The sequence below is a fragment of the Protopterus annectens genome, chromosome 7.part0 (assembly GCF_019279795.1).
Source record: "Protopterus annectens isolate FY-2018-M chromosome 7.part0, PAN1.0, whole genome shotgun sequence".
NCBI classification, from domain to species: domain Eukaryota; kingdom Metazoa; phylum Chordata; order Ceratodontiformes; family Protopteridae; genus Protopterus; species Protopterus annectens.
Genome location: NC_056739.1, coordinates 1,850,762,028 through 1,850,789,525, shown reverse-complemented (window position 1 = coordinate 1,850,789,525; position 27,498 = coordinate 1,850,762,028). Strand labels below are relative to the sequence as shown.

The 27,498-nt window shown below is 37.8% G+C and overlaps 1 protein-coding gene across 1 annotated transcript in view; it reads left to right on the top strand.

Moving 5' to 3' along the window:
• Positions 1 to 25,941, top strand: part of LOC122807249 (protein FAM169B-like) — a 446,649-nt gene extending 420,708 nt beyond the window's left edge. Inside the window, exon 8 of the mRNA XM_044078338.1 lies at positions 23,039 to 25,941. Within this exon, the coding sequence (XP_043934273.1) occupies positions 23,039 to 23,251 (213 nt within the window). The 3' untranslated portion in view covers positions 23,252 to 25,941. The remainder of the gene's footprint in view (positions 1 to 23,038) is intronic.
• Positions 25,942 to 27,498: the final 1,557 nt, after the last annotated feature.

Here is a 27,498-nt window from a genome sequence, read left to right as displayed (position 1 = left end):
AACCACAAGCCCAATACAAACCTCGACAATGGGGCACTGCAACACAGAAGGGAGGAGAAGACAGGTCCCAAACTACCAGAAGGCGAACTCAATGACTTGCACCTCATCTGGCCAAGCAACACTCTCTTGGCAGCCCCCTTGGGAGGAAAACTCACACTTTTTTCAGACAACTGGCACATTGTCACAAAGGACAAATGGGTCCTAGACATAATTTCACGAGGATACAGATACCATTTTCACACTTTGCCAATGAAAAGAGGAATGCCAAACCTGCCACAAAATCAATGGGCAGCGGCACAAAAACAAATTACAGCTCTCATGGACATGAGAGCCATTCAACTGGTACCTACGTGAGAGCAAGGCCAAGGATTTTACTCAAAACTCTTTCTAGTTCCCAGAAAGGACAATGCCTGGAGACCATTTCTGGACCTTTCAATTCTAAACACCTTCTTACAAGTACCCAAATTCAAGATGCTAACACTACAGCAGCTTCTTCCCATGTTGGCCAAGAAAGCATGGCTTGTAACATTGGTCCTCAAGGAGGCATACCTGCATGTCCCTATCAGACAAAGTTGCAGAAGATACCTCTGTTTCATTGCAGGTTCAACCCATTACCAATTCTCTGCACTGCCCTTTGGCTTATCTACTGTGCCCAGGGTCTTCACAAAATGCCTGGCACCAGTAATTGCATACTGCAGACAAAGAGGAATTCAAATATACCCATACCTGGACGACTGCCTCATCCAAGCAGAAAGCAAGGACTTTCTCTTACAAAATCTGGCTTTTGTAAAACATCTACTAAGTTGCCTGGGGTACACAGTAAACGAAAAGAAATCGAAACTTGTACCCTCACAAAATATGACATTCCTGGGTGCCAGCTTGAATACAATGGCCCAGAAGGCTTATCTGACGCCAGACAAATAACTACAACTGACTCAATATTTCAAAACAATGGCAACAAAGACCCAACTGCCTGCAAGAAAAATTCTGCAGGCCTTGGGCTTCATGGCATTTTGCATACTACTAATACCATTTGCAAAACTGCATATGAGGAAATTACAGTGGTACCTAAAAAGCGTATGGTCTCAACACAGCCACAGCTTGGACACAATGATATCTCTTATTCCCTGCCTACAACAGGAGTTTCCATGGTGGTCACAGGCATGTCACCTCAACAAGGGTCAGCCTTTCACCTTGCCCCCAGCCAGGCAAACTATGACAACAGATGCATCGGACTACGCCTGGGGGGCACACATGGCAGGACAGTGTGTTCAAGGCATATGGACTGCAGATCAAAGGAATCTGCACATCAATCAAAAAGAGATGCTAGCTGTACAGAATGCTCTGACAACCTTCAAGAATCTGTTACATCCAGGACAACTTACAATAAGGATGGACAACACCACAATAATGTGGTACATAAACAAACAAGGGGGTACACACTCCTACCCTCTATCCAGGCAAGCAATGACCTTGTGGAACACAGCTCTGGCTTACCAAGTTCAGTTACAAGCTCAATTCCTGCCAGGAAAAAAGAACGCATTGGCAGACGACCTCAGCAGAAACATCATGGATCGCCACTAGTGGAATCTGGATCCACAAGTATTTGCAATGATAACTCAAAAATGGGGCCTTCCAGACATAGACCTGTTTGCCAGTCCTCAAAACTATCAGCTGACACAATTTTGTACAAGGACACTTCACCATCAAGCTTGGAAAGTGGACGCACTCTCATTCAGTTGGAAAAACCTGACAGTATATGCCTTCCCTCCATTGCCTCTCCTCACAAAGGTGCTTCTGAAATCGTAGGCAATTTTGCCCTCCTGCTAAAGGTAAAAAGGGTGGTAAACAGATTCCTTTTGCCAAGGTCACTTAGACTGCAGGGATTCAAAAGCATTCCTTTCCTGACAAACCAGGTGTTGTCTGACTATTCCCCTGTTCCCAGCCACATTCCTTTTTCTCTTTGCTTTTCTCTTTCTCTTCCTATTTGGCTTTGAATCACTCAGGATTCTTGGGTTCTGTCACTCACTCATCAGGGGTACTTCATGATGTGGATTTCCCAGCCTCCTTTTATGGGCATTCCTTAGCCTCCTCAGGAACAACTTCCTTTTTTTCCCAGGGGTTCTTCCAGATCTCTTGTCTCTGGGTACTCTATTCAAGAGGTGCCTGTGTCCCAAAGGGGGAAGGGGTTTTATTCAAAGAATGTTTCTACTGCTCAGAAAACAGGGTACTTGGAGATTGATTCTAGACCTCTCTCATCTAAACACTTTTCTGAAGGTGCCTTCCTTTTGGATGTTGTCCCTTCAGCCCCTATTTCCTCTCTTGCTCCTTCAGGCCTTATGCAGGAGCTTTATCGGAATCTGGCCGAACAGAGGAACAGGGACGAAGGGTTCATAATGGTAGAGTGGAGCCTAATTCATTAATGGTAACGAACAGAACGCAGCAGCAAGCAGCATTGCAGCCGCAATCAGGTACTGTTCACAATACAGAAGCATATCAAATGAATTGCTCTAATAATGAATCGAGACCCTCTAATTTTAACTTAGTAGGCATTAATGCCAATGGCCAAAATGGCATGAATGCTACATCAGTAGGTTTGTCATCAAATATGAATATGAGCAATACTAGTCAAGCTAATGGCAGAGAAATGATGCAAATACCTAATTTAAAAGATTGGTTTATATCACCTATAGGTTTGTGTAGAAATGAGTCAAATGAACAAGATTTGAGCAACATACAGAATAATAGTGCTGTTCTGATTTGAGCAACATACAGAATAATAGTGCTGTTCTATCAGACTTGTTAAATGAATTGGATGCTTACATGTTAAAATATAAAAAGCTTAATTTAGAAATAGAGTATTTTCAAGAATGTTTAAGAGCAGAAATTGTGCCAAAAGGTCTAAGAAGTTGGCGATATCCAACGGGTTTAATATCAGAATCTGATTTCCATAAAGACCTTATTAATATGTTTAATCAACATGGTTTTCAACTGATGCAGATCATGATTAAACATTATTCTCTCACAATAAAAGAACTGGAGGAGAAAATAAAGATATTGGATACCACAATTAAACAACATGAGGACTTCTTGAGGTACAAATATGAATATGTGCGAGTGTTCCAAAGCATAGAACAACATGCTAAACAACATGATAAAATGAGAAAAATGAAAATCAAAAAGCTCGAAAGAGATAGAATGCAATATGAAAAAAATCTGGCATATCCATTACCCCCACCCAACCAAGTTCGGTCATACAAAACTTTGAATACCCCTTTTCAGAATATAGGGGACAGTAATAATAATAAAAATATTTCTTCATTAACTAATAATAATAGTCCAAATAATGGTTTGAATTTAGAGGCCGAACTTGTAGAACGGGTAGACAATCAAAATGAGAATACCCAATTGAGGCGGAGTGAACATTTAAAAGGTGGTAATAATAATAACAACTTTAGAACATTAGGAAACAACATGCAAACGCATAATGTGAACAGCAACCAGGATTTTCAGAATGCTTTGCGGAAGAGACAATGGAACAAGAAAAAGAATCAGAACAAAAGAAGATGACAAATGAGAATCCTTCAAATAAAGGACTTGTCATAATTAATAACAGCAAAAATGATTTCATTGTCTATAATTTTTCTTCCTTTCAGGTGTCACAAACTTTGGTAGATATACTTTCTAAGGGTCTAACTTTTGTGCCATCTTGTAGGATGAATTTAGCAGAAACAATTTGCGACCTTAAACTTTTTGTTAGGAAATTGAATTTTAGAAATTTATTTGGAGAACAACATGTGACTAATAGTGAATTTAGGGTCGCAAGCTGCTATAATCCACCTCTTCATAGTACATTGTCTATGTTTGAAAGAATTTGTGAAGTAGACCTGAGAGAACTAAATAAGAAAAAAACATCATTTATAGACAATTTAAGTGAAGAGGAAAGGCAGAGCCTTGATTGTTTGTTAAAAGCTAATATACACATTATGAACCCTGACAAGGGAGGGGGATTGGTTTTTATGGATGTACCAGATTATTTACAACATATAAGGGACATTTTAACAACAGACACATATGAATTAGCATCTTGTAATGAGTACAATAAAGCTAATCAATTTATTAAAAGTTTAATCAATGAATTATTCATTGAAGCTAGAATTGATGTTCATTTATTCAACTACTTGATGATAATAGCACCAAAGGTACCCTGTATTTTTGGGGTGCCTAAAATTCATAAGAACTTTCAAAACCCCCCATTCAGACCGATAGTGGATGGAAGAAACTCCTCTACATATGCATGTGCCAAATTTGTTGATTCCATCCTTAAGAAGTATGTAAAAAGGGAAGAATGGATTTTAAAAGATTCCTGGATGTTTTTAGAGAGGTTGAACACATTTTCGTTCAAAGAAAATTATAATTTCTTGACTATAGATGTCAAGGAAGTATATTCTAGTATCCCACATATTCAGAGAATAGAATGGGTAACTGCAAGGATGCGTCAACAACAAGCTTCAGAATCTGAGATATCCCTAATTCAGGAATTATTGGATATAATTTTATCTTATAATTTTATATTTTTTGATAAGCAATATTCAGAAGAAAGGGGTGGCAATGGAATCACCGTGTGGTTCAAGCTATGCAAATTTAGTAATGTCATTTTGGGAAAATTCATATCTTTTTCCCAATGGCTTGTTTCAAAATATAGTGAAATTTTATGTGAGGTTTATTGATGACATCTTTTTAATAGTTGAAGGATGCACACAAACGGTATCAAATTTGGTCGATGGGATTTAGTAAATTATACCTAAAAGGTTATAAATATAAGCGTGTTCGTGAGTAGAGCGCTTTTTTTCTGAAGAATTTTCGCAATTTAGTGGAACAAAAACATTTTTTATTTTGCGTTTAAAGTTAATAAATGGTGATAGTTTGAAAACATTTTTCTCCTGACATTTTTGTAATAGTTTGGTCTACTTTTGAAACTACCTTTCTAAGCCAGCCTTTAATCGTAGGCAATCTTGCCCTCCTGCTAAAGGTAAAAAGGGTGGTAAACAGGTTCCTTTTGCTAAGGTCCCTTAGACTGCAGGGATTCAAAAGCATTCCTTTCCTGACAAACCAGGTGTTGTCTGACTATTCCCCTGTTCCCAGCCACATTCCTTTTTCTCTTCGCCTGTCTCTTTCTCTTCCTATTTGGCTTTGAATCACTCAGGATTATTGGGTTCTGTCAGTCACTCATCAGGGGTACTTCATGATGTGGATTTCCCAGCCTCCTTTTTATGGGCATTCCTCAGCCTCCTCAGGAACAACTTCCTTTTTTTCCCAGGGGTTCTTCAAGATCTCTTGTCTCTGGGTACTCTATTCAAGAGGTGCCTGTGTCCCAAAGGGGGAAGGAGTTTTATTCAAAGAATGTTTCTAGTGCTCAGAAAACAGGGTACTTGGAGACTGATGCTAGACCTCTCGCATCTAAACACTTTTCTGAAGGTGCCTTCCTTTTGGATGTTGTCCCTTCAGCCCCTAGTTCCTCTCTTGCTCCTTCAGGCCTTTCTGGTGTCTCTAGATCTCAAGGATCCTTATCTCCATATTCCGATCCATCCTCTTTTCAGGAAATTTTTGCATTTCTCTGATTCCTGGCATTTTCAGTTCTGTGCTTTGCCCTTTCAACTTTCTGCTGCCCTAAGGGTGTTCACCAAATGCCTCAGTCCTGTGATTGCTTTTTGCAGGCTTCAAGGGATGCAAATATTTCCTTACTTGCATGACCCAGTGATTCAGACATCCTCTCCAGAGTTCCTTTTGCAAAATCTTCGTTTTTATCATTTCCCATCTTCAGAGCCTGGGGTTCACAATAAACTTCAAAAAGTCTTCCCTGACTCCTTCTCAGGATCATGTCTTTCTGAGTTGCAGGATTCATAGTGCCAATGCTGACATCTCTGCCTTCTCCAAAGACTTTAGCTCTCATTTCTTACTTTCAGACTCTTCTTCCCCCGGCCTCCATTACAGCCAGGGAGTTTCTTCATGGCTTCCACCATTCCAATGCTCCCTCTGGCCAAATTTGACATGAGGAGGTTCCATTGACTTCTGAAGTCAGTGTGGTTTCGACATACACCTCCTCTAGACTTTACAGTTCCTCTTCTCCCTTGTCTCAAGAAGGAACTTCTGTGGTGGATTCAGCAGTTGTCTGAATCCAAGGCTCCCTTTTCATCCTCTACTTCCCTCTTAGGATCTGTTCACAGATGCTTCTGATGTGGGATAGGGAACAATGTTTGGCTGCCTGAAGTGTGATCACCTCATCAGCAGAAGGAGCATATCAGTGTCAAAGAGATGAAAGCTCTTATGCTAGCTCTTCAGGCCTTTCATCCTCTTTTCTCTCCAGGGCCTCTCAAGATATTCACGGACAATGCCACAGTTATGTAGTATGTCAACAAACAGGGGGCACTTCTGGTATGGGATCTGGCTGTCAAGTATCAAGTGACTCTTCACATAGCTTATATTCTTTCAGACCAGAATATTGTGGCAGACACTCTGAGCAGGTCCTTCACTCAATCCCATGAATGGATGCTTGACAGGAATGTGTTTCTGGACATTGTTCACCAGAGGGGTACAAGTAGATCTCTCTGCCTCCCCTCTTAACAGACAACTTCCTCTGTTTTGTGCCAGAGTCCCAGGTACTCTTGTGAGGAAGACGCTCTTTCATTTTCTTGGAAGGGGATGTTTCTTTATGAATTCCCTCCCCTTCCTCTCATTCTGAGGGTCCTGTTCAAGATTTAACGGGATGCCCCCATAATCTTGTTGGTGACATGACTCCCTTTTGTCTATGACAGCACTGGTTCCCTCTACTTTTGCATCTAGCCAAGGGTAAGCGTCACAAGGTACTTCATGTGGTGGGTCTACTCACATAAGACAAGGGTCTCTCATCCATCCCTTCTTGTCCACACTTCATCTGACATTGTGGGTGATAGGGTTTTGATTATTCATAGAGACTTTTTTCTGTGGACATGCTGCAGGTTCTGCAAGAGGCCAGGAGACCTACTACTAGGAAATCCTACTTATCTAAATGGAAGAGGTTTTCTATTTGTTGTCTCTCTCATAACCTGGACGCACTTACTGTGGGTGTGGGTGCTCCTTTGGTTCTCTCTTATTTGAGTGAGTTGCTCAATGCTGGTTTGGCCTACTCTTCTGTTAAGGCCCACTTATTGGCTCTTTCTGCTTGTCTGCCTTTAACTCCTCTGTTAGCTTCTAGATTTGAGGCTAAGCAGTTTCTTAAAGGTGTGACCTCCCAGCAAGCCTGTTCTTCTTCCCTGGGATCTTAATTTCTTTCTGGAGAAATTGACTCAAGCTCCTTTTGAACCTGCTGTTTTGGCTTCCTTACAACATTGTTCTTGGAAGGCAGTTCTTTTGTTAGCTCTTACTTCTGCCACACGGGTGTCTGAGTTGCAAGACATTATGGCTTGTCCGCCTTTTTTGATATTCCATGAGGACAGGGTGTCTTTGCATACTAATCCTTCTTTTATGCCCAAGGTGTTTAATGAGATGTCAATTAATCGGTCTATTAATTTGCTTACTTTTTTTTCCCACTCCACAATCTGATAGTGAGGGGGTGCTGCATACCTTAGGCATGCATAGACAGCTCAGATTTTCTTTGTATAAGACTAAAGCTATCAGAAAATCCGATCAGTTGTTTGTTTCATTTCATCTTAGGTCTTTAGGATTGGCTGTTTCCAAGCAAACTGTTTCTACTTGGATTTCAAAGGCTATTTCTTTTTGTTACACTTTTCATGGCAAGAGCCTTCCTTCTTCAGGTGCTTTTTTCAAGGGCTCAGGCACTACTTCTGTTCTTGAAGCAGGTACCTGGACTTCTCTGCATACTTTTACTAAACACTACACGTTGAATGGTATCACCAGAGCTAGAGCTGGTTTTGCTAATACCATTCTTCACGGTTTCTTGAGGCTCTACTTCTGCTTCCTCCTCCTAAGTTTCTTCTTGAGCTTTGGCAGTCTCCCATAAGTTATGAATACTGTAGTGGTGGATGTAAGGACATAGTACGGTTGTATAAAATCTTACCATAATGGCAAATGTCCTTGCTTTCACTGCTGTAATATTCACTCCCTCCATCCATCCTCCTAGTCTTTTTTTCCTTCCTGGATGTGCAGGTTCTCTTTAGTTTTCCTTGGACTGCTGTTCCTACTGGGGCAATCAGTTCTGAGGATCGTATGCCTAAACGCCACCTTTATGCCCTACGCGAGCAGTGTGTAGGTGACATTCAGCGTACCGTAAAGCAACAGTAGGCTTTGGTAGACTGGCCGGAAGCTGGACTTCATGGCAGGGAATCCCATAAGTTATGAATACTGCAGCTGTGAAGGCAAGGACATCTAGCGTTATTACACAGCCATACTATCTGCAACAAGGAAAAGTGGTATAACTTGGAATTTTTTATATGCATTTTGGATCTTTAAACCATGTTTCAGTAATGGTGCAGACATTAACAGACAAAGGTTTCTAAACTGTTTTACTGTTGAAACTGCTGCCATTTATTAAAGCTGTTGTGCATTTTTCTGGGATATTTCTCTCTCTTAATTTTGAATTTGATGAATATATTGTGTTCATTACCTACACTCTCCAAGGAGGAAAGCAGTAACCATCAGATGCATAGCATGCCAGCTGGTTGCATATCTCAGTCTAGGCTGACAGTCAGTGAATCCCCTATTCTGATGTCATGCATTTAGCCTGGACTTAAAACACCTTTGATTGAATGCAAACATTTTTCTTGGTGTTCTGGTGCTATTTACAGTGATGTGAAGATTTTTTAAGCAGCTTAATTTCCCCATGCCTACTAGGATGTTCTGTTATCCCACCCAATGCTTCCTTTTATTTATTATTGTAGATAATGTGTATTATTTATAAAGGTCTCTTGTCACTCACACATTTTATGTTTTTTAGTTTCTGAGGTTATATTAGGTTTCAGCAACAAGCTGTTTAGCTAGCATGATGTTATGTGCTTTGCATCTGTCTACTTATTAGATGTATTGCTATCCATTTTTACTTATGTTTTTTGCTGGCTGTACTGCTATTCCACCCATTTTTGAATATTTAAGTAATTTGTGTTGTCTTCTTTTCGTACAAGCATAATACATTGATTCAGTGGTTGAACACAGTTTTATGCAAATTAGGCAAAAGATGAGTATGATTATATGATGTTTTGATGAGAGACCCAGTGCAGTAAAAACTTCAGAGCTTCAGCCACTGACAGCAGTAAAGTGTTGGAAGATGTAATCACTATAAGGTGCTTCAACATTTAATGTGGCATGGTTGTTATTACTCAGCAGTGAAGTAAAAGCAGACCACAAATTACTTTGCCAGTGCAGACTAGTAAACCTGTTATATTGATTGATGTGGAACTCCTTCAGGTGTCCACGTACAGTTCTTTGATAGTGCCTTGTTCCTACCGATGTTCATAGGCAGCAAAATGGTATCATCTGGTCGAATTAAAAAAAAAACAAAACATTCCACAAATGTCAGAAAAAAAGTGTGATATGCTGTGTAACTAGTAATTGTGCATTACTATAAACATGAATTAATGCCCACTTAGTTGTACTCATAATTAATAATCCTTTCCCCCTTTTAAATTAACATTTGTCAAATGCTTGCTGAGTAAGGGGCTCACTTGCATTTATTTTCAGCCACTGTGTATGACTTTGTTTAGTATTACAAGTTTGATACATCACTAGGAAAAACAGTGATGACTGGAAGCATTGGGAATCACTGTTTTCTGATATATTGATGCAGCCAAAAATGTCTTGCAGACTTTCAGTTCTACCTTTGCACTCTGGAAGATCAGACTGATTGTAATTATATTAAGCAAAGTAATTTTCAGGATTAAATTTAACTCAGGATTACATTTAACTCACGTCTTTCAGAGTAGAAAAATTACAGTGAGTAAGCTTTTACTTGTCACACCCTTCCTTTGGCATGCTTTATATTACTTTAAGTTCACATTTGCCAACCCAGGCAGCAATAAGCATATAACTATAGTGACAAATAAAACAAACATGCAGAGTACTACAAATGCTTAATAAATCCTCCTTCATACCCTTCAGAAATTTATAGTAAAACTACAAAATGAATTCAGAAATATAGAGTGCAATTTGAGATGCCTTCTGGGGTTTAATTGACTTTTTAATTGATGATGTATTATGATTGGATTCTTTTGTGTGTGTGTGTGCTCACACACATTCAAATTGATGCAAATTTGGTTTGTATTTTTTTAACTGAGTTCCTATAAAGACTTTTGCTGAGGTGACAGTTACTAAAGCTTTTTCATGTTGAGCTCATCTGTTTTATTTGTTATAGTATATTCAGTAATATTTAGTTGTTATGTATACAGAGGTTATAGATTCACATATTAATACACCAAGAGTCCTAAAGAATGGATTTCTGGGGTTATCACAAAGTAGTATGTATGCTTTTGTCCATAATGGGTCAGTTGCAGTATTTTTAGATCATAGGGGAATGGAGAACAGAACTCTTGATTCCACTGATGTCTTTTTTTTTTGGTTGAGAGAGATGTTTGGAATGATAATTTTTTTCACTTATTGCTTATTATAATTTTAATATGCCTGTAGAAGTGAAGGAGATAAAGGGTAAACTGGAAAGGTTAATGACTTATGAGACCGGTGTGTATTTTAATATTATGAGTCTTAAAAATACCTGCAACTGGATGCTACTCTGAGGGGCTGAGGGTGTTTAAGAGAACTATGAGTCCTATTGAACTGCAAGAGGAAACCAAAAAAAGATTTAACCAGTGATGATTTACTGAGATGCACATGTCTTAGAATGTGTCCGTATTAGAGCTGAGCAAGACACAATAAAAATAAGTCTGTGATTGAAATTTATGAAAAACATAATGGATTATCAGTGACAATTAATGGTGATCAGAAGGACAGCATTGTTAGGATATAAATGATAAACTTAAAACTTTAGACGCAGAATTGATATCCAGATATGAAAAAACTACAAGAGATGTATATTAAATTATAATATTGATTGAGCATTTATATGGAAACAGAGTGATTCAGACAATAAGAAGAAATGTCACCGTGAATATGTGAGCACAAATACTCAAAGCATTTATCAGTGAAGAGAGGAGTATTTGAGTACAGTGGATTGCAGTACTGGCTTTAGGAGGGATATAAATTGTCCTCCTTTCCATTACCCAATGGGCAGAAAAAGATTGGAAAGCAACCACATTAAAGTTTTCATCCTCTGTAAGTAGTTCAAAAAGAGACAGCGAAACAGAATTACAAGTAAACCAGATGAATGAAGACAAGAGCAACAGCAATTTTAACAAAGGAAGAGGGAAATGGTATTAGGGTCAGGTTTGTACCAGTAAGTGACTTTACAACTTTGTTTCCTTTAGTAAACTTTGTACAAGGAAGGTATCATTTAATTGATAATAATGGTGATTTTTCAGTTAGTAATTTATCTCATTTTGAATTAACTGAGGATCAGACACGACTTGAAATTTGTGCGACCTGTTTTGCTCCAGTTATGCTAACTTAAATTTGAACTGATTAAATTTACTGGGAAATTTCATTTGATATGGCATTTCTCTGACACTTTCAACAACTTTCTGGACTTGAATTTCAATTTCAATATTAATTCTGAGTCAAATGATGCATTTACGGATGATTTTAATAATGATATATGTATCAATGGGTTTACTAATGACAGCTTTTCATCTGTTGTTTGGAAATTTCAGTTTTGGTTAATTCCTATTGTAAATTAGATGTTTCTTATATACGAAATAAAAATAATTTTGTATCGCAGTTTGTTAAGGAATGAATTAAAATTTTTTTCTAGTATTGAAAGGTATGCTTTATAATGTACATTTTATGAATTTTCAGAATCAAACTAAAACAAAGAGCGAGGTCACACAGAAAAAAACAATCAGTTAAAAACTAAATGAAAACTCCAGCCAAGCTAGAACTTCCACTGAGTGACCTCTCAAAATCAGAATATGATACTAACTAGAAATGAGTGGCTGCTTTAAATCACACAAGTCAGACTAAATACTTAATGTTTTAAAACATCTGGGAATAATATAGCTGTTCTCGATCACAAAAAGTATATCGAAATGTTTTATGAACATATGATGGACTTGAATATAAATGAAATTGTAAGTAAAGAAACTTATGAAAAATTACATAAAAAGAGTTAAAGATTAGGATCTTTTGCAGAATGTGACATGGAAAGACATAGGGTTGGATTCCTGAATTGCATTACTAAGCGCAACTATCGTGTACTCATCATGGCATTCCGTGTACTTGAAACACTATTTTGTATTCATTAAATGGCTCTACAAACAAGAGTAAATGGCAGAATATGCTAATGATAGTATAAATAGCCAAATTACATGCTAACCAACCCAACATTGTAAAGCTATTGATGAACCTATAAAGCAGTCGTGTACACTAAGTATAGCCATTTGCTGAGAAATCCAAAACTCTTTAGATTAACAGACACAATTACACCTAGAAAAAAACATGTTAGGGGGTTGCTGCTGCCATCACTAACCTGTATGTGCAACAGGCATTAATTCAGGGTGCTGCTGCTGCTGCTGCCAAATCTCGGCCAAGAAGAAGAAGGGTGTTCAGACCCCATCTCACTTACCATTGACTGCATGACACATAAATTGTAGAACAATACTGGGTGAACAGGGAAACACTAGATCAAGTATGTAACATCTGCCGCTCTCACCTATGGCTCCAGGGAAATCATTGAGAACCCATCCCAGTAGAAATAAAGGTATGTGTAGTTTTATATATACTAACTACAGGTACTTTCCAGAGACCCACAGGGGGTTTATTAGAGTTGTCACTGGCCTCAGCTTTCAGAATATTACATTAGCTTCTAAATGCAATGCTACAACATGCAAGAGAGCATATCTATTTCCCAAGCACCCCAGGGGAGAGAGCAAGTACCATGCAAGAATTTTATGCAATAGCACACTTTTTTGAAATTTTGGGGGTCATAGATTGCATATACACTGACATAAAAGCCCCATCAAGTGAACAAGGAAGGAGGTACATTAATAGAAAAGGATAGCACTCTATAAGCTGCCAGGTTGTCTGTAATGTCCAAGGGATCATCTGCAATGTCTCTACAGGTAACCCAGGCAGTTTTCATGACTCACATATGCAATACCCTGTGAGCTGCACACAAGGTTTACTAGGGGTGACGTTCCACAAAGTCATCTAGTAGGAGATGCATGTTATACATTGGAACCTTGGCTCATGACACCAGTGAGAAGCCCACTCAACCCTACTGAGTAAGGATACAACCATGCCAGTGCTCAAACTAGCAAAATCGTAGAATGTGTACTCATCTTGCTCAAATCAGAGCTCTGGTGACTAGACACATCAGGAGATGCCTTGCAATTTGACCCAGGAAGCTCTGCCAGAATACTCAGTCTGTTCCATGTTGCATAGTATACCTGGAAACATCTTTAACAAGGACAACTAGGTGATCACAGTTCCTAGGACCACAGGCAAGGCCAGCAGCTCCAGCAAGTATAGATGGGGAGTTTGAGGGAGAACCACCAGCCGCAAGTGCTGCCAGCGAATGCAGTCATGCACAATGTCCCATGGCTCTGATAAGAGGCAAACGACAGCACAGACACTAACTACCTTAGTGAAAAACTAAGCCTAAGCATATACACATTACAAATATTAAAACTGATGCCTTCAAAACTGCACAACCTTTACTTAACCATATAATGGCTGTGTTCTGTTAACATCAGTCAGAGACAACCCCCCTAAGGGCACATCTAGTAACTGCAGTATTTACAAGTTAAATCTGGAGCCTGTACAGAAAATAACAAAATAATTATATAGCTGATTACTTTCATTTGCAAATTCTCATATGTTCCTAAGGTGGAACATGTCCCAAGTCTACAGTAATGTCAGTAATAGGTTATGACTGATGTTTGCAATATACAGTTATGGATTGTGCCCAGTACTATGCATCAAGCATTTCAGTTGACCACTGTATATAAGTAAGCCAAAGAACAGGTGAATGGTAACATCAGTTGCACAAATATAACAATATGCAACAGTTAACTATCTAATTTGACTGCATTACTAAGAATGCTAACAAAAATATGGTGGGGGCAATTCACAACTGATTATAAACAATGATTTAAAAATGTATTTTGGAATTCATTTACATTAAAGGAAGCTTCTGAGTAAGAAAGCAATAGTTATCCACATTGTGTATCAGACATACATGCAACCCAAAATTACAAAGAAAATGCGATTGGTAGAGCACAGTCATGATCCCTTGTACAGGATGGGGGGGGGATATACAGGAGGACAAGCCTGACACCAAAGAAGTGTGTGTGTGTGTGTGTGTGTGTGTGTGTGTGTGTGTGTGTGTGTGTGTGTGTGTGTGTGTGTGTGTGTGTGTGTGCGCGTGTGTGTAAGTAACACAAAAATTTATTCTTTTTAGTATCCAGTTTACAGGGCCAGTAGCAAGATATGTGTTGCAGTCAACAGTACTGCTTAGATAAGTAGAATGCATGTTTGTGTGAGGTGGTATGGGCAGGTGTTTGTTGAATGTGTGTGTGTCTGCATGAACACAATCAAGCAATGTGCTGGCACTACGTCTTGGCAGCTTGGAACATATGTGAAACATGCATGGTAGACTAGTCACACATGAACAAAAGAACTACCTCTGCCAGCAGTTGCACTGCTAGTTCCATGGCCATGGCTAGAATTTGAGGTGCTACCTGGATGTGAGTGTCTGCTGGATGAGCTCTCATTATGACTATGTCCTGGACCACAACCCCGTGGCCCACCACATATGAGTGTGGACACCACAATCACTGATAGAGCACTGGAAGTAGTGCCACTATGGAAGCAGGATCTTGCATGGCCATGATGACTAACACCAGACTGTGTTGCAGCTGTCCAGCCACATGGATGCAGACCCTCTGCCAGCAGACATCCCATTACAGACACAGTGCCTGATCCAGTGTGTCAGTCATCCCATCCAAGGAGTCACCCACATGGTTCAGGCAGTCCCGCGTCAGAATGCACAACATTTAGTACTCATACTATCTCTTCTGAGACTCTGGTGGAAAGTGTCTGCCTCTGTGATGGCCATATGACTTGTAGCACTTACTGACACACAACATCAGGAGGAGGGTGGACAGCAGGCTTCCTATGAGGACCTCTATCAACTTGCCTGTGTAGCATCTCACCCTCACAATGGCTCTGGGGAGAGTCAACCTGTTTTGCGATTGGAGTAACCACATTACCCTGATCAGTGGTGTCCTCATCAACCTCTCCTATGTCAGAGGTCTCAGCATGGATATGTGTAGGCATACTGATTGTGTCTGAAATAGGGGCAGGAGATGTTGGAGGCACAACGTCACTGTCAGACTGGCCCTCTGCAGCCCCAGACTATGCCTCTTCATCACTGACATTATCATCTGAGGCTACTGGTACACTGACATCAGGTGTTATGAGTTCCACATTGCCATTGTCAGGATAACCTATGATAAGTAATCAACACAACAAAGAAAGAAATAGAATAAACAATTATCAAACCTATCTTATGTGAAACATATGTTAAAAATTAAGAGATGCCAATGCAGTGAAAACAAATACTTTTCAGTTGCACATACATCTACCTTTTGTACATTAATGAGAATACAGAAGATGTGCTTGCCATGTGCAAGTGCTCATGCAAAAAGAGAACCAGATGTGCTTATATATAAGAAAAGGAATTAAGCATGGATGATAAGCATTATAAATCAAGTGACATAAGAAATGAGAAAACAATTTTCCTTACAGCTGCAGAATAAGACATCTCATACAAAACTTTACTGTTCAGTTGGCTTTCTCCCCAACACCCCCTTCCCCTCCTTGTCTCTCTCTCTCGCTCCCTCATCATCTCGTCTACCCTTTCCCCTCTCTCTCTCTCTCTCTCTCTCTCCCTCTGTCTCTCTCTCTCTATAAATATATATATATATATATATATATATATATATATATATATATATATATATATGCACACACACACACACATACACACACACTGGCAATTATTTAATTATATTGCATACTTGAAAGTTCTGCAGTAGACAAACTTGGGTTGTCTTCTACTTCATCCCCAACATTAATGATTCTGTGTAAACCCTGTGCTGAAATGTCTGGTTCTGCTCTGGTTCAGTCAGAGGTGGCACTGTGGCAGGTCCAACCCCCATAGCCATATGTTCGAGGTATGTTGTGGCACTGACAATTAATAAGCAAAGTTTAACATTTTATCCTTTTTTTCATGGGATCTATTCCTGGGTGGTACTACTCCATCTTACTAGTGATTTAAGTCCCATCAGCCCAATGTGTCACAATTATTTATTTATTTTTATTTTTTATTTAACATTTGTTGTCTGGGAAAGTCCGCCTAGGACAGAGCCAATTTATAGTGGAGGCTGGGGAGAAACGCTCCAGACTCATGTCTTTGGAATGTGGGAGGAAACCAGAGCACCCAGAGGCATGAATGTAGGGAGGACATGTAGACTCTGCACAGAAGGCACCCAAGCTGAAAATCGAACCAGAGAATTTCTTGATATGAGGCGACAACGTTAACTGTTGCACCACTGCGCCTCTGCACAAGTCATACAATTTGTCCTCTGATCAGTCATGATTATATCAAGCACCATAAATCATTTCTTTGTTTATCATTGGAGCACATGTCAATGGTTTGAGCATCGCACAGCTAAATCTTACTGCCACATTTCACACCTTTTGTACTTTTTGATATATTCAGTGCCAATGCATCTGCCAAGCCATTGCTGTGCTTTGAGTTGTGCAAATGCAGCTGGTAAGGTTGTATGTGTCTTTGTCTACAAGCTGTTCTACATGAAATATGAATTGGGTGCCGATTCAGACACATTTCTAGTTTGATTCTATGGACATGACTGGTGATAGTAAGGATGGTATCCCATTTAGAGCAGAATGTGGGGTGTTGAGAAGTTCAGGATTTTTGTGGCAATCCTTGTGAAGTGCTACAGCTGGAGGGTGCCTCGGAGGATTATACTAGGCCTCAGTATAAGGCTGAGACTTGGAATAGCTTGGCCAAGGCTGTCTCCAGTGAACTGGCATCCTACATACTGGGGAGCAATGTCGTCACAACTGCAGTGATATAAGAGGCACAAATGGGACCTCCTGAGCTGATGGAAGGATGAAATTAAAACTGCAAACACCCTTCAGTTGTGTAAGTATACTGACCCATCTGCTGTCTATGATATAGCATTAATTACCCAGCCAACACAGTTATTCATTATGTTCTCATCTTTTTCTCTACTATACTGCTCAGCAGAGATACCACAAAACCATGAGGCACATCTAAAGAGACTAACTCACCTCAGAGAAGCAGAGGTAAGTATGCATCAGGTCTGAATGCAAGGCAGAGAAGTATTTTCAGTCCATTCCTCTATATCATCTTGAGCAGACATATATGGTTACTTTCTGTTCTTACCTTGTGCCATGTGTTATGTGTATGTATGTTTATGCCTGCATTCCTTTCTTTGTCATTCAGAGAGTTATTTCCAAAACCAGAAATGACATGTCATACCATTTTCATCATGCTGAAGTTCCCAAAGCATCCTTGAATCTTTAGTTCTCAGATGCAGTACTTGAAAACAATTTATTTTTTACCACTTTAGAAGAAAAGAGGTTGAAAGCTTACTTGGTTACATTATGAAATTAGATTTTATTACAAAATTTTTCACGGGAGGGATAAAGTCCTTTATAAAGCAATGTAGGGTCTGTGCCCACATTTCCTAAAACTGCTGTAATTAACTCCTAAGTTTTGTTCACTGCAGGAGTAAAGAGAAATTCTATCTTGCAGCAAATCCGCCTTTAATGATAGCAAAGTATTCAAAAACTGCATTTCAGTAAAATATTTTTCCTTCATATTTCTTTTCTACATTCCATATTGTTCAGCAGTATGTTCTTCTTACCTCTTTTTTGTCAAAAACATTGTTAAAATTTTCTCTTAAGAATTCTGTGGTGCCGAGGTTGATGCCAGGCTAAGGGAAATCAGTTTAAAAATGTTATGCATTTTTGCTTCTTTCTTTCTTCTTTCATATTAGTAACACATTTGAGCTGCAAAATGTGTGTATGCAAAGGTCAAGAAAGTGTGATTTTTTTTTCTCTTTTTGAATAGGAAAGGATTTGTAAAGACAGAACATGCCTTTAAATATAATTTTCTTAAGAGCTTGTATCTCCTGTGCCAGCAGGTCATAAAATGTAATCACAAGCCACTTCAAAGAAAGGGAAGTGCAGGTAGTTAATAAGTGTATACAAAACCACGGAAAAGAAGCAAAAAAAGTATCCAAAATGACACACAAGCTGCAGACGTGATCCCAGTTTATTCTCTGACTTTAGTGCCTCGAAGTCAACAGTCTTCAAGAAGTATACACAAAATTACCAAAGCATTCCCCTTAAATACACACTAAGAACAATTAATAAATCAATTAAAATAATTAAATAAGCACTTACATCATTAAATCAAATACTTCCAATTAATCTCACAGTTAAGACTCTGTGGAACCAAGGTTTTATATTTGAGAATCAGTAAAGATTCTTTGAATAACAATTGATCTTTTAACATTTCATCATCTCCTAACCTCACAATTTTTTTTTCTAAAACAGTGGTCTGTAATAATTTATAGTCACTATTGTGACATTCTTTAAAATGGACAGCAGTGGAGCTTTCTGTTTTACATTTTTTAATATCTCTAACATGTTCCTGTAAGCGATATTTAAACATTCTCTTAATTTCACCTATGTATACTAAATTACAAGAACAACGTAAGGCATACACAATTCCTTCAGTAATACATGAAAAAATCCCTAAAACATTAAAGTTCTTCCAATTTTATCAAAATTTTGAACAACCAGCTCACAAACATTACATCTGCCACAAGGGAAAGTTCCTCTCAATAGTGGACTTATTATAACACCTTCTACAGGGGCCATAAAATATGATTTTACCAATTTATCTGCTAAACTAGTTCCTTTTTTATCTGAAAAAACAGGATGATGATTCAACAACTTTAACTTTTCTTCCTTTAACAAAAATTTCCAATAATATTTAACCTGTTGTTGTATCTGTTCACTAAGGATATTATACGTCATAACTACGTAAACATTATTTTGTAGCTGCACATTCCTACTACTATAGACATATCTCATGTCATTAGATTTACTAACTTTGAATTCATAGCTTTTATAAATTGTATCCAGAGTATCAAAAATAGTAAACATCGAATAACCTCTCTCTAAAAACATTTGGGAAGTGGAAAGAACAGCCTTAGATAAATCACCAACATTGTTACAAATTCTATGCAGTCGTAACAATTCCCCATATGGTAGGGAATTAATTAAATGCATAGGATGGAAACTAAAACCATGTAAGAATTGTACCCCATCCTGAAATTTTCTAAATACTGATGTAAAAATTTCATCTCTTTCCATGCCTCCCAGATGTACATCTAGAAAATGTATTTATTTTCCAAATTGTAGGCTGTCAAAAGATGTTATATTCATTAAACTGTAAATCAGCCACAAAGCCCTGAACTGTCTCTATACCATCCTGACAGACAAAAATAAGATTGTCAGTAATGTATCTATAATATTTTATTACATATTTCTTAAAAAATTCATGTTGATAAATATATTTTCTTTCAAACAAGGCCATAAACAGGTTGGTATATGTGGGGGCAAAAGGTGCCCCCATAGCCGTACCTTGTAACTGATGAAAAACGTGATCATTGAAAGAAAAATAATTATTTGTTAGACTAAATTCTACCCACTCAATAATATAATTTGATAAAGGACAGTCCTCCAAAATAGAATGCAGGGCTGTGATACCATCCGTATGTTTGATGTTCGTATATAGACTGGTAACATCCAAAGTCACCCAATACATTCTGGAATTCCAATTAATCTCTCAGTAATTTTACTAAGAAAATCAAAAGTATCCTTAATATATGACTCCATTTGTTGTACATAAGGCCGTAAATAATCATGTATAACTGTACCAATATTTTGTAAAAAATATTTAGTTGCCACCACTATGGGTCTACCTTGGGGGATCTATCCCATTCTTATGTAGCTTCGGTAGACAATAAAAAGTTGCCATAGTGCATTTCTCTATACTCTACTTTTTATTAACATCTTCCTTAGTTAAGTAACCTAACCATTGTCCTTTAGCTAATAAGGTTTTATATTGTTTTAATGCCCCATAATAATTTTCAATGCTAACAACTTTATAAATAATTGTATCTTGTAAATGTAAGTTACACATCTTGAGATATTGTTTATAGTGTGAAATCACAATTTTATTCTCTTTATCATCTGGTTTTATAATTAGATGTTTACTATCGACCAGTTCCTTTAATGCTGTCCATTCAGATTTAGTTAAATTGTAACAAACAGAAGATTTATCATATCTAAATTCATTATAAATCTGTTCCATAGAAAAACGTAACATGGCCATAACATTTTTTACACTTTCATTACTAAAAAAAGGTATAAAAGTACTTCTATATTTAATACCAGGTGTATTAAGCAAACAATAAGCATTGTGATTGGTGTTACTATCCAGTTCACTATGCCAAGAGTTTTCAGAATTACAAGAATTAAACAATTCATCTTCAGATGTATCTATAGCAGTCTCACACATATTCATATCAAAATAACATTTTAACTACAGTTTTCATGACAATCTAAAAAAAAATTCTTGTTCAATGGTATGCCAAGATGGCAATACAGTAGGAACAAATTTTAACCCCAAATTTAGTACCCCTAAGTGTTTATTTGTTAAGCAACACCCAGACAAATTAACAACCAGCGAAACCTGATTAATAGCAGCACAATTACTGCCATCTATTTCATTTAGAGTTCTGTTTAGAGTATCCTTCACCTGTTGATGTAAATGTTGTAGTTCCTCTCTTCCAATTAAAGTTTCTTTCTTCTTCTCTTTGTTGCTGACAAAACCGTTGCTGATGTGCCTCGGGTTGTTGGGCTGGTGGTAACGAGGGAAAAGACCTGGAATCCGTATCTGAATCTGTAGTAAAGGAAGTACCCCCTAAAGAAACAAATGAGACTGAAGCAGTCTTTTTAAAATCTCTTTTCTGACGTAAGGAGGATGCCAATTTTAGAGCTTTCCAGTTGTTTTTTCCAAAGAAAAGCACGCCTTCCATTATAGTCACGAACATCTCGATTTATTTTCCCTGTTTTCTGTTCCACAATGTCTGCTTCCAGTTTTTTAATTTTGTCATTCATATTGGTTAACAGGCTATCAGTTTGTACAGCCCCAATTGTATTAATGAGTTCTGAGTGAGTCTGTTTAATCTCCTCCTTAAATGCTTTCTATTTGATGTAATCACGTTCATTCAATATCGCTACCCATTCCATTGCACACTTGTGTGCTGCATTCAGCCAGCGATCTCTAAATATATTTTCAATGCTGTCACTCACATCAAAGGGTGTGGAGGGAGATTTGAAAGCACGGAGACCTCTGTGGAAGCTATCCAGATCTAAATAACATTGCAGACCTAGAATATTGAAATGACTAGTTAATAAGTGTATGTTGTTGTTTTGTGTATTGATGCTCTTGTCTGTAAACTGGTGTAGTTTAGCCCTTGTCCTTTACAGGTGGCAGAACTGATTTAGTTAGTTTTGATGTGAGAAGGCAAAACAAATCAGAAATAGCTCCAATAATGCTTCTTTCTACAAGAAATGGTGAAATAAAGTATTAGAGCACAACTAAAGATACTTGAAATGTATAGTAATGTAAGCCTGGTCTTTGTTCTGTTTTGCTTTTGCTTGGAAGAAAACAGAGTTCTGCATTTGAGACCTGCTCAACATACTATTTACTCTGTTTAGAATCTAAAATTTTTGACAGAGAAACCAAATTTATCCTCATTTGAGCTATCTGTTGTCTTAAAGTACAGTTTATAGTATTTTCAGTTGAAATAACTATTTTATTTGGGTGTCTGTTTGCCATTTGTTAACCATGGTAGAGCACTGACCCACACGGAGCATTTTCAGAGTCAGTCTGAAAACAATTGCAATGTAAAGTTTCAGTACTAGTCAAAGTGGCTTGCCATTTGTATTGCATTTTGCTATGACTAATGCAACAGAACACTGTCAGACACTCGACTAGAGCTGCTGATGCTTCTGCTGTCTATTTTAAATACTATCAAGTGGTGGCTGGTTTACAAGCAGGGCAGAATTTTTTAGAGGGAGTACTAGGGAGGATCTTGGCTTAGCTGTCCACCACCCTGTATTAGAATTTGGACTGCTTGAGATTCTGCCCAAAAGAAATGAATACTGTTATAAGAGCCCTTTTTGAGGAGGACTGTGTTGTTGCAAAAAGTGCTCAATATAACCTTAGTGCTTCAAGAGATTTCTTTAGCAGTGTGGATACTCTTCCAGTGTCTTCCTTTAGATTTTAGTCCGAATGCTTATGCTTCAGTGATATCCTCCTGGAACTTTGTTAGTTACATAGTTGCAGTATGCTAATAATGTTTCAGTTATGAATTTTTGCATTATTTAATTACCATAAGCAATAACCATCTTACTGCTGAAACAGAAGATGGTGTGGATTAACTCTATGTTCAAAAGAGTCTTTAGTTATTAGGCCAGCATTCCTTCTAACATTCTACAGATGGTCAGTGTTATTACCTACAAAGCATTAGTTTTAAGTAACTCTTTCTTCTCAGTATCCTGAGACAGCTGTGCTTACCTCCGCTTTCAGGGGATAGGCTTCCGAAGAAGACACTTTATGTTATCATTGAAATTAGTGGTAGTGTTTGAGAGAAACAATGCTGTGAGCATCCCTGTGACTGTACAGCTAGAAAACTATGCCAATCTAGAGTCTGCTTACTGTGATCTGATATGTTGAAAGATATACAACTGTTTTATGTAATAACATAATATCGTAATTATTTTTATGTTTATCTTTTTGTAGGAAGGCTACTCTATGCAAGATTATAATGAAGCAGCAGAAGCTAAAGGAAGATGTGTGAGTAGAACCTTTGAAAGGCCATTGAGTAATGCACAAAACAGCTTTAAAGACTCTGCAGTTGATATCCAAGGAAGCAAAATGCCAAACAAGAGAAAGTACATTGTAGACATGCCAGCAGAAGGCAGCACTGTAAAACACAGCAAGCCTAGTCTGTAACTCAGTACTTGTCTTAAAAGGAGTTGTAACAAGCCACATATTCTGTTTTGTTAGTAATTTTCATCACTAAGAAAGAGTAAGAATGAGTTAAAAGTAGAGAGAGAAATTATTTCATTTTTCATTTACTTAGAAAATAAACTGGTCTTTGTTTTGGAAGGGGGTATTGGGCAGTGGCTTAAAGATACAGATACAAATCAGGAGAGAACATTTCATGCCCCAATTATGTTCAGGATCGAGTCAGAGATTAGGTCATCAACTCCTTTGGTGCTATACTTACAGAAATAGGTACACACAGTTTGTTATAATTATGTCTACTATCTAGGCGTGCTTAGATAAACCAGTATAGAAAGGAAAACCGTGTAGTTCATAAAAAGATGAAATAAAATCCGTACTTATACTTGATTTGGCTGTAGATCAGGGGGGATGTAAAAGATACCACAGTGCTTATCAAAGAGAAGGGTAATTTCCCAAGTAATCTGGCCAAGTTTTTCCCAGTCAGTATGAATACTGTCTCAGGTCTCCCCGGAAATAATTTGCAGCTGCAGGACTAACCTGGTCAGCAGAGAGTAAATAGAAAAATAAAATAACACATAACACAAAGTGGATGTAACTGCTGTATATGTTTGTTTAAAATTGATTGTACTGGAGAGGTACTTTAAAAGCACTGTGACAGACAGGTATTGAAGGGATATATGGAGGAGAAGATATACTCATATTTTGCAGTGCCTTGAAAAGTTCAGCATCATGATTGACTATCCTCTTTCTCTAACTGTAAAATCATGTTTCACTTTTGAAAAAGATGCTTTCAATTCAAATCTAGTCCTCCACATGTTCACCAACTCATAGTTAAGTGCTGTCTGAAAGCATAATTTGTTTGTGGCTGCAGAAGTTTTATTATTATCTTTTATGGTTTATATTTTTAATGTTCATATTTTTGTTAGGGTGGTAGGGTACAGGAAACTTTTTCTATAATGTTAATAAAATAAGTGAGAATTCAAGAATTCGCATTGTATTTATTTATTTATAATTAAGACCTTATTCTATAATCCCAGTGAACTAATGTTGGATATTCCTATGGTAGTGTTTACTAATGGAGATGGATATATAGTCACACTCCTTTCAGCGTGCAACCAAAGTGCACTGCATTCCATCAGTAATACTACTGTAGAATATACACTGAAATGTCTTGCTCCTGAAATAATTCATATAGCTATGGACAATGATTTTGAAGGAAACTAATTGTGTCTAGAGTTTAGAGGAACTTGTACTTTGCTAAGTGCCTGGAGTTTTTATTATTATTTTTTTTATTATTATTTTATTCCTTTGTTACAGTCTTTGTCCCATTGCTTGGTGATCATCAGTCCCCTCTTGGCCAAATGACCCACTCTTTCCCTTATCACTGAGAGTGAGAGTTAACTGAGAGGGATCATTGTGTAGGCAACCATCAGGGATAGTTTGAGGGTTTTTCGCATAAGCCCTATTCCCCTGTGCATGCTACAGTAGGCTGATTGCACTGCTCATCCCACAATTCTAGTGGAGCATTGCCAGTAAATAACCCTGCTCCCCCATCCTCAAGCATCAGATGTAGTTTCACTGATTGCCACTGAAGAAAACATAACCCAGTATGTTCATTGAGTACCTGTAACTCAGCCGCCCCAACACAAGGAGATGTGAGCACGTCATACCTTTTTACTCCTCACCATCCCTGCCTGACTCCTTCAGTGAAGGGGCTGCTAATCAAAGCCCGGTCATCTGCATCATGGTCAGCACTCCATCCCTGTGTATCACAGAACTAGACATGTCTCTGTAGATATCTTCCTTCCTCCTCAACAGCTGTAAAGGTACTATCAAATGGACAGGAGGTACATTATTTCAATTTGTGGCCTTTTAACAGTCTGGGCCAGTATCACAATGATTCTTAAGTACTATACCAGACTGAAATAGTTCATTGGTTCACAGATTAGTACTAGATTAACTGCCCTTATGGACCACTTTAAGCCTAGCTAATTACCTCATGTGAAAATCAAACCCTACACCTTTAATCTGTAAGGAATTATGCCAACCTCCTACCCAAATTAAATGCTAATTTCCCTTTCATGTATTCAAACCCTGGACCTACTGCACATGAAGCCGTCACTTTCCCCATTTAGCTAAGTGGACATTAATTAAGTTTATGGTGTGTCTATGTTTATGGCATGTTGTAGGATTAGATACTGTAGACTTAGATGCTAATCTTCCCAAGATGGACAACAGGCACTGACTAAGGAAGTTGCCTTGTGCAGATGGCAAAATTAACTAATCCACAAATGTTTCTCTTCCACACATTTCTTATAACTATATTTTTTCCCATTGTGGAACAGTATAAATTGTATATGCCACGTTTGCTGTGGAAAGATGGACCATTTTCATTTTTCTTCCATAAAAAATATGATATCATCTAACTAGGAGTAGGAATGTATGGCTGCCTGTTCTTTAACCATAATTTTTTACTACAGGGAGGGCTTGTTAGAAAGTTATGGACTGCAACTGTTTGATATATAAATCAAAATTATATTTACTTGAAATGTATGAAAAAACTGTGAAGCTTCCAAAGGAAGGTATGTGATGGTCACAGATATCTGCAAATATTAATTCAAAGGATTATTTGTATACAGATAATGTAAATATTGTGAATAAAATAGTTAATCAGTGCTAGTGACTTGGACATTTCTTGCTTGTTAGCATGTTGTTCTGCTATTGTGGTATGGCATGTAGCCCTGCATTGTGCTTTAATTTAAATACTTTTCTAGGAAAGAGAGAGTTAGGTGACTGGGCCTTCCTCTGCACATCTGTATGTGTGTTTGTTTGTGGAAAGAGACTGCAAAAGTGCAATGGTCAGGAGTCATATTCATATTTAAATGCCAACAGCCAAACACTAATACAATCAGAATTATACAAACAAGTATAATAATGAAAAATCAAACAAAAATAATAGAATAATAAAATTTATTTTATTTTATTATTTTATTTTTATTTTACATTTGTTGACCGGGATAGTCTGACTGGATACATGCCCATTTTCAGCGGAGGCCCGGGGAGAAAAGTTCCAGCATAAACAGATACAGTAAAAAACATTACAAACTCATTACAAAATAAAATTTCCAGGTAAATAGATAGTGTAGAAACAATATAGAGATATTTACAAAGTATACATAGACAATCATAAATAGACAAGTTCACAGGTTAAAGGTTACTGCTGTTTACAACATGGGGAACAAATAGACAGTAACTAGATTAGTAGTTTATTCAGCATTTCTTAATTAGAGCTAGCCAGGCTTATTACAGTGACATAGCCAGTTTAGTGCCAGGTGTTTAAGTTTGGTTTTAAACTGGTCTATGGAGGAGAGCATTGTGATGTCAGCTGGAAGTAGGTTCCAGATGTCAACTGAAACAAAATTAGAATGAAGAAGTTAAGTTAAAAGCTGTTGAAAGAGGTATGCAATTAGGGATATTTGAAAACTGTTGAGTGCTGGGACATCTGAAAGTCAACTAAGTGGCAGATTGCAAAGATATGTTGCTTAGTAAGAGAGAGAACACAAAAGAACAAAATCTAACATATTCAACTACACCCTTTGAATTACCACCAGCTCTTGGAAGGCAGAACAGAGGGTCTGGGCCAAACAATATGTCACTAACAGCTCCCTGACAAGTATTCAACTAATATATGATCACCTTACACATGTGCTATCAAAAATGAGTGAAAGCTCCAAACGCAAACATCATTCAGCAGTAAAAGATCATAGTCAAAAATATTTTAGCGGGAGAGGGGCATGTCCCCTACACCTTCTGTGGGGGGGTTACACTTCTCTTACCCTTGCTAATTTATACAATGTTTGAGATCACATTGTCAAAGGAAAAATGTCCAGTATACCGGCAGTTTGCCCTTCTAAACACAGATGACGAGTTGCACGTGTAATGATCACTCGAATCAGAGATAATTACTAGTGTTCCAAAAACAGGCTTGGTTTCACTCACCATAATTTATTTTAAATAGCAAGCAGCAGAGGAAAAAAAGGTCATGATAAAATCTTTAATGGTTCAGGATTGAAGCGTCAGCCAAAGGAGACTTCAGAATGTCAGTATAATTTGCTGATGGTACTAGTTAGTAACCAGGCAATGGAGTTTTAAACAAACCAACTACAATCAAGTTCACAGTTTGGAAGCCCCAATTAGAGAGAGTTGCTTTAGTCAAGCATGAGGAAACTAGA